Genomic DNA, 8,860 nt, shown 5'->3' with positions numbered 1-8,860 from the left:
TGCAGCACGGAAAACATTGGAGGAAGTGAAACGGTACAATCGTGTTATGGAAGGACATGGACTTTATCTTGCACCATATAAACGGGGAAAAGGAATTAAAGAAAAAAAAAGAAGCGCTTCAGCAAATTGTAACGCTTCCACAGGGCGCAATGACAAATGTACAGTTATATAACTTTGCACGAAAGTTGAACTTTCCATATTTTCGAGGTGTTTTCATGCGTACAAATTTACCCTCTAAATCGTTCTTAAACGAATGCGGTATCGTGAATTTAGATAAATCGGAAGGTCCTGGTACACACTGAGTAGCTTACGTAAAGCGGGGTAATTGTGTTAAATATTTCGATTCTTTTGGAAATCTGAGACCACCGACAGAGTTAATAAACTACTTCGGAAACCATGTAACGATTTTATACAATCACACGCAGTATCAAAAATTCAATACGAGTGTATGCGGACAACTCTGCTTGCATTTTTTAGCGGGAAATGTATAAAATAGTTTCGATCCACATAGTCTTCACGGTTGCAAAGATGTCGTTGACGTTTACGTTAAGCGGAAAAAATTCTGTGCTTAGCACTGATTACTTTCCACCTATAGACTTGAAGGATGCTAATTACGAACTCGGACTCGTTGATTTTCAAGCTTTCAACACAATACCGAATGTTGACTTTACAAACAATAAATTTTACTTTGATGCCGATGGTGAGATCACGATACCGGATGGTTCGTACGAACTCGAAGCGCTAAATAAATACTTGCAAGAGAAAATAATGGACAAGACAAAAATCATTTCATTTCGTACAAATAACAGCACTTTGAAAAGTGAAATATATAGTGATTATACAATCGATTTTACCAAACCAAATAATATAGGATCGCTTCTCGGGTTTTCTACATATCGCATATTACCGCCGGATCAATGGCACGAGTCGGATATACCCGTAAATATTATGAAAGTAAATGTGCTGAGGATCGAATGTAATATTACGAACAGCGCGTATAGCAACGGTCAATGTATTCATACCATTCGAATTCATGAGTTTTCACCGTGCGTGCCACCAGGATATAAAATTTCGGAAAGTCCTACGAACGTCATTTATCTTCCAGTTATCATGAGAGCCATTGATCGCCTTAGTATACGCATTACCGATTAAAACGATAATCTGATAAATTTCCGTGGAGAAGAAGCGACAGTGAGGCTTCATATTAGGCGGTGTAAAAAATAACATGAATATAAACATAATAATCAATGGCCTGTTGAACGGCCCGCGAACGGCTCGTTGAACGGCTCGAACGGCTCGAACGGCCCGCGAACGGCCCGCTGAACGGCTCGATGAACGGCTCGAACGGCTCGAACGGCTCGAACGGCCTGTTGAACGGCTCGAACGGCCCGCTGAACGGGTCGAACGACCCGTTGAACGGCTCGAACGGCATGCTGAACATTTTACGACAGCTGCAGTAAGGATAATGATGTAAAAACGATAACAATTATACAATCATTCAGTAGAGGGATTATATCCAAATCGGACACATCGCAAGAGCACATCGTCGAACGCTCCGACGACGCGACCGTTTAATATACGTTAAATATCCGTTCATTTAATAGGCTTTCAAGAGAACAAGCAGCACTTATGTGAAACATTACTAGAAATAATGCTGTTGTACACAGATGCTAAAACTCAACCCATCAACAATCCGCCGAATGCATTATTGGGCACCCCGTTGAACGAGTTGCTAAAAGGATCGTTAGAAAATGGATGGAACCAGAACTTCAATCACAAACGCACAAATTGTACTTGCAGCAGCAGCAATTACCACGGTTGCAGGAATGATAATCATGTATTAAACGGTGATGACTCTTTACAATCATTTAGTAAGGACAATATCTCCAAACTGAACACATCGCAAGATTTGAGCGACAAAAACGCGCAATTTCTGCAATCGTTGGGTTTTGTGATTAAGAAACGAAAATGATGGATCCATTGAACATTGCCAGTTTACCGATTTCTGACGATCGAATTACAAAGATCGAATTACATAGTTACAGCCCATACGCCAACACAACGTTCGGAAACAATGATGAAATACGAATTCCCATTTAACAACAAGATTTGTACACGTTTCCTAGTGAGAGTTACCTTTACGTCGAAGGAAAGCTCATTCTCAATGATGACAATGTTGCAGGAACTTCAGTTGGACTAGAAATGAATTGCGCAGCATTTATGTTTGATGAAATTCGATATGAATTAAACGGCGTGGAGATCGATCGTTGTAAAAACGTTGGAATAACAGCTATGATAAAAAATGGAGTATCGTTGACAACGACAAGATCAAAAATGCTTGAAAACGCTGGTTGGATAGACATACCCAATGCAGGAGGCTACTTTGACGTTTGTGTTCCTCTAAATATGCTGCTCGGTTTCTGCGAAGATTACATACGAATAGTGATTAATGCGCATCATGAATTGATTCTGATTCGGTCGCGAGACGACAAAAACGCTGTTTTTGGAACAGATGGTGCAAAATACACGCTGCAACTATACAAACTACAGTGGAGGATGCCACATGTCACACTCGAAGAAAGACACAAACTTTCATTGTTGCGTATCCTTGAAAACGGTCAAACGATAATTATGAGTTACCGTTCCTGGGACTTATACGAGTATCGAATGTTACAAGCAACCACTAAACATACATGGAACATTAAAGCAGCTACGCAATTAGAAAAACCGCGATATGTAATATTTGCATTACAAACGGATAAAAAAAATAGGCTCAATAGACATATCACCAAATTTGATGACTGCAAACTCACCAATTTTCGATTGTATTTAAATTCGGAATCATATCCATATGACAATTTGAATCTTGACTTTAATAAAAATAGATACTCTGTCCTTTACGACATGTATGCAAAATTCAGAAAGTCATATTACGGAGCAATGTGCAGTAATGGTGATGACGGAGCTCTATACGATAAGATACTCTTTCGGTTACGGCCCGTTCGTTGTCATTGATTGCTCGCATCAGAACGAATTGATAAAAAGCGCTACAATCGATGTAAGAATCGATTTTGTGTGTAGTGAAAACGTTCCTGAAAATACTAGCGCTTACTGTTTGATCATTCACGATCGTATCGTGCAGTACAATCCACTGACCAATGTAGTGCGCAAACTCTCTTAAGTGGAAGAGGGTTTATATGATCATTCCGCAGCAAAACCAGTAATTTTTCGCCACAAATTCAACTAATCAAAATGAACGTACCAACATTTGTGGACATTCAAGACTTCAAAAGCGATACAAACGAGTTTTTCGTAAAGGAACTTGCCATCTTCCAGAATGGGAATCGTGTACAATGTTTCATCTTTGCGCCACCATTTGCTAAGAAAAAATTGTCGAAAGCAGAATTAAGACAAATAAAATGGTTGACGCAAAATCATCACGGTTTTGAGTGGGACGATGGTACCGTACCATGTTCACGCCTTCAAGAGTGTGCCGCTTCGTGTTTGAAAGATAGTATTCATGGATCTGTATACGTCAAGGGCATTGAGAAAGAAAAATGGCTGAAAAAACTTTATCCTTCAGTCAGTACAATCAATATAGAGGTTTTGAATAAAGATGACGATCTACCGAATTTGCCAACCAAGAGCCGGCATATTCAGGATGGATGGATGGATAAACATATGGCATGCATCGCGCACAACGGAGCATGTGCTATGAGAAACGTATCGATATTAAAAGAATGGTGGTTAAAACAAAGGAAGGAGGAAGATGAAGAGCTGTGCATGGAACATTATAACCGGCCAGGGGGTGACACGCACATAGTTGGACCTCCACCGAAAAATAAAAATTGTTACATTTATCTTAAAACACGAAACATTTAATATCATTTATTAATTTTGTTCATTACTGTAAAATAATAAAATCTATTCAGTAAAAATATACTTTATGTGTCTTAATGTTGTTTTACCTAGAACGATTGTATGTATAACGTTTGTGTTTCATATTCCAATGTAGGAGATACAAAAGGAATGTTCTTCTATTTCAAAGACATGAGGAAGTAGGGCGAAATCCATGTTTACATGCAGACACGTGTCGATGTGCAATCTGGTACAGATAGAGAAAGCATCGTCGAGACAGACTTTTGGTCACGTTTTGCTTGGATGCCTCTTTGACGGCTTGTTGACGCGGTTAACATGAGGGGGGTAGGGTGAAATCCATGTTTACAGGTAGACACGTGTCGATGTGCGATCTGATACAGATTGAGCGAGCATCGTCGAAACAGACATTCGGTCACGTTGTTGCTTGGATGCGTATTTGATGGCTCGCTGACACGGTCACGAATTGCTCTTTCTTTATCAAATTGCATTCCGCATGCCCGTGACCACCGCGCGCACGCCGCCGCCGCCACCGCCGCGGAGAAAAAAGGGTTAATCGCGGTTAAAGCCCGTTATCGTCGCGGAGAAAAAGGGTTAATCGCGGTTAAAGCTCGTCTACGGCCGCGGTTAAAGCGCGTTCACGACGCGGTTAAAGCACGTTCATGACGCGGACAAGCAGCTTTTCCGCAACCTATAAAGAGGCTGAATCATTAAATATATGGTTATTATATAGACGATATGCGTTTCGCAAAGCAGCCCCTGTCTATCCTTATTCTCGATTTAGACGAGAGGACAACACGCATGGACGATCGTCGGCGACGACACGGGCCCCTCTTAACGAATACGATACGTGGTATAATTTGCGGTCCATCGAACTGCAGTAAAACGAACGTCGTAATCAGTCGGATCGAGAGCCCGAACGGTGTAAGATTCAATAACGTATATGTATACTCAAAATCATTGCAACAACCAAAGTACAAATATCTCGAACGAATTTTGACAAACGTTCCTGAAATCGGATACTTTTCATTTTCAAATAATGCCGAAGTCGTGCCACCGAACGAGGCGCTGCCCGATTCGGTGTTTATATTCGATGACGTTGCGTGCGACAAGCAAGACCTGATAAGAGAATATTTCGTTATGGGCAGGCACTCGCGCGTGGACTGTTTTTATCTCTGTCAGACTTACGCGAGAATACCGAAACACCTAATTCGCGACAATGCCAACCTTTTGATCGTGTTCAAACAAGATGGCACGAATCTACACCACATTTATAATGATCATGTAAATACAGACATGTCGTACGAAAACTTTTGTAGATTGTGCGCACAGTGTTGGGAACAGAAATATGGTTTCGTAATAATCGACAAGGACAGCTCGATGGAACGTGGCCGTTACAGAAAAGGATTTAACGAATTTGCCGTTTTCTGAAACATTTAGTCCTTCGATAGAACGCTTAGCGAGTGGACGTCTTCTCTTTGCAATGGATAATAGTAATATTAAAGAATCGAGTAAAGTTGCGAATGCTATAGCTAAAACAAGCGATGCTATACGCAAAAAACGCAGAGCTCTCAAATCGGAGAGCATCGACGAAGAAAGAGTCATCGAAAAACGATTGAGACCCTTGGTAGAACCGCTGGAACAAATTATCGAGAATATGTCAGCGGAATCGCCACATTCAGACACGATCGATATAAAATCCGAGTCGACATTCCCAACTTTGAATATTAAAGAACTGTAAAAATTGGCGTCAACTTCTTTTCTTAACCCTCAAAGCGCATAAACTGCAAGAGCACACATTTATTCCGAACCTGGTACATCTTCGAGTGAACAGACGGTGGATGTGACGAAAGATCGTCCCGATTATCATCGTGAAGAATCGATACATGCCGTTGAAACGTACGGCGACAGCGACGAGAATCTTAATGTTTCTATGCAGCGAATTTTGGACAAGCCTAGCGAAAACATACGTAGCCATTTCACGGAAAATTTGGGGCCGTTGGCAGCTAAATACATTCAATTACTCTTTACCGATCGTGAGAAGAAGATAGATGACGTGTATGGAGTATACGTACAACGCAACAAATTAATGCTTGGAAGTTCAGTTTTCGACGTAAACAAAAACGACGATGTGATTATTAACCCCTTCCCGTACTTTAACGAGTCTGACTCGTGATGAAGATTTTGGCCCAAACATGAATATCACGAGTCTGACTCGTGAGCAGATAGTCGGGCGAAACATGAATATCACGAGTCAGACTCGCGAACAGACTTGTGAGTTCAACAGTGGTAACGCGTAAAAATGCCTATATATCAGATATCAAAGCTCTTTACATTTCGGCACGTATTGCGACTGTTCTCGAGCGTCTTGTCTGTTTAGCGCGCTTTGACGACTACCGCTTGGGCCCGAGTTTCGTCGAGCTAAATGGCACGGGAAGGGGTTAATGGGGTGAGATACAGAGGAACAACTGAATTACAGAAAAACTTGGATATATGCAACAGAAGTTTGTCTGGATATATGCAACATCGCTATCCCCTCCACTTGGGGGGATCCCCCTAAGCCGGACCGAGCCGCTCGGCGAGGAAACCGTGTAATATGATCCGACCGTAATATCGGTGTGACTAATACTAATTGAACGATAAAACTTTTTTATTTTTAACTTTTTCTTAATGAAACTTTTACTAACGCATTGGTGAGATTTTTCTGATTAAAATGGTACCAAACACGATATGATTTGAATTATATTTATTTATGAAAATAATAATAAAACTGCACATTATAATATGTATTGTCATATATTTGAAAAAAAATAACGCACCAACAGTTGCTGTTGGATTTTAAAGTTAATAAGGCCTGATTACATGGAAAGCTGGCCTTTTTTATGGAAAGCCTTACCATCAAAGAGCTTGGTAATCATCGATAATCATCGAGTATGTTAATCATCGGTGCCTAAAAAATAAAAATTAATTAGTAATATGAAAATTATGTTTATAACTTTTATAAAATTATACAACTGTACTTAGAATGGATATTAACATTACCTAATACTTGGTCTTTGATGACCTTAAAGAATTTTTGAAGAAAAGGCGCTTCTTGTGATAAATCTTGCTCCAAACGCTCATATAAACGTTGCCGCTCCTCTTGTTTATTCACTTCTTCTTCTACGTTTTCTTGTATCTCTTCATCTTCTTGCATCTCTTCATCTTCTTGCATCTCTTCATCTTCTTGCATCTCTTCATCTCCCTCGTCTGTGTGTGTTCTTCTTTCTTCTTGTTCACAAATGGACAAAAATTCTGTGATATCTCGGTGGCTGTATGTATCACCTGTAAAACTGCTTATGTCCTCCCTCATAGCACGTTGATACCAATCCTCCTGACTTGGAATAATTTTCTTCCATGAATTAATAATATTATTCGCAGATACTTCGCTCCATGACTCGTGCAGTATTTCTATGCAATCTTTTAATGTAAACTGCTTCTGGAATTTACTTATTCCGCATGGGTAAGTAATAGTTTTTCTTAATGTTTTATGGCGATACAGACATTTGAGTTTAGCTATTATGCCCTGGTCCATGGGTTGAATTAAGCTGGTGGTATTTGGCGGGAGATACATAATTTTGAAATTATCTGCATCCAATAATTCAGGCGGCACTGTATGTCCTGCGCAATTGTCCAATAATAAAATAACTTTTCCAGTCACTCCTTTGTTTAGCTGGTATGCCCGTACACTGGGCTTAAAATAATTTTCATACCAATCACGAAACAATACTTGTGTCATCCACGCATTCTTTTGAGATTTGAAGATGACGGGAAGATTACTTTTACAATGCTTCAGAGCTCTCGGATTTTCAAATTTATTAATAACTAGGGGCATCAACTTGTGCGTCCCAGATGCATTTGCACATAGTGCCACCGTGATTCGCTCCTTGCGGCTTTTATACCCCTTTACGACCTTTTCTTTTCTTTCTATCAAGGTCTTTGATGGTAAGGCTTTCCATAAAAGACCAGCTTCATCCATATTATAGATATTATCTATATTTATACTATCATCTTCTTCCAGTAATTTTATAAAATCATTACAAAATCTTATCGCGGCATCTTCATCAGCACTTGCACTTTCCCCGTACACTTTCACTAAAGCTATATTATGTCTTTTTTTGAATCCATCTAACCAGCCCCTACTAACTTTAAAATCCAACGGCAACCCCATACTGTCCTTCAATTCCCTTGCTTTTTGCATAATTACGTCATTGGATATAAAATCACCAACAGTTCTTCTTTCAATAAACCATGCCAGCAAACTTTGCTCCAATGCATCATATAACGATGGTTTCACTCTTCTTCGTTTTCGCTGGATCTTCCCTTTGTCCACAAACTCCATCACTTTTGGTGCATTATTTTTGATCCTCCAAATCGTTGATCGGTTAACATTATATTTTTTCGCAACAAGCGAAATACTAAAATGTTTCAAATCTTCCAACACTTTCAAACGATCCTCTAAGGACAAATTTATCCTCTTTCTGGCAGACATATTAAACACTTGCAACTTTTACTTGATATCGACAGTTCGATCGATTCTGGTGCCGGGTAACAATTTTTTTCATTTAAGTCACCTCGGACGGGGTGATTTTGGCGGGGGTGCCCTACTCGGATTGGTACAATCGGTTTCCCCTGATTTTTGTCATTGGTTAAACATATTTCGCAGTGGTGGTATGATAGTCACCGCCTTCGACTAACGGTAATCTCAGGTAGCGATGCTACCCCTGTGACGTCGAGGAAATTCCAGGTGGCTGCGAAGTGACCGTGGTGGGCAATAAACTGAGGAAGTGTTTCGAGTTTGACAAAACATATTGAGAATAAAGAACCCGAAAATGAAATATACGAATCCCGAGGCAATAGAGGTAGACAATCAACATGAAAATATTTCTAGCAAAGTACTAAACTGGTCGATGGCTTCATAAACTTATTGTTGCCACGGTTCAGT

At 40.0% G+C, this 8,860-nt stretch overlaps 1 protein-coding gene across 1 annotated transcript; it reads right to left on the bottom strand.

Annotated features, from left to right (window-relative positions):
* Window positions 1-6,812: 6,812 nt before the first annotated feature.
* On the bottom strand, window positions 6,813-8,257 carry LOC123987982 (jerky protein homolog-like). The gene is made up of 2 exons (XM_046286550.1): window positions 6,919-8,257; window positions 6,813-6,826 (listed from the first exon to the last, which is right to left on the bottom strand). The coding sequence occupies exons 1-2, from the start codon at window positions 8,255-8,257 to the stop codon at window positions 6,813-6,815; spliced, it is 1,353 nt and encodes a 450-aa protein (XP_046142506.1).
* Window positions 8,258-8,860: the final 603 nt, after the last annotated feature.

Source organism: Osmia bicornis, chromosome 7 (assembly GCF_907164935.1).
Source record: "Osmia bicornis bicornis chromosome 7, iOsmBic2.1, whole genome shotgun sequence".
Taxonomy (NCBI): Eukaryota; Metazoa; Arthropoda; class Insecta; order Hymenoptera; family Megachilidae; genus Osmia; species Osmia bicornis.
The sequence above is the reverse complement of the archived record's forward strand: the minus strand, read 5'-3'. Positions and strand labels throughout refer to the sequence as shown.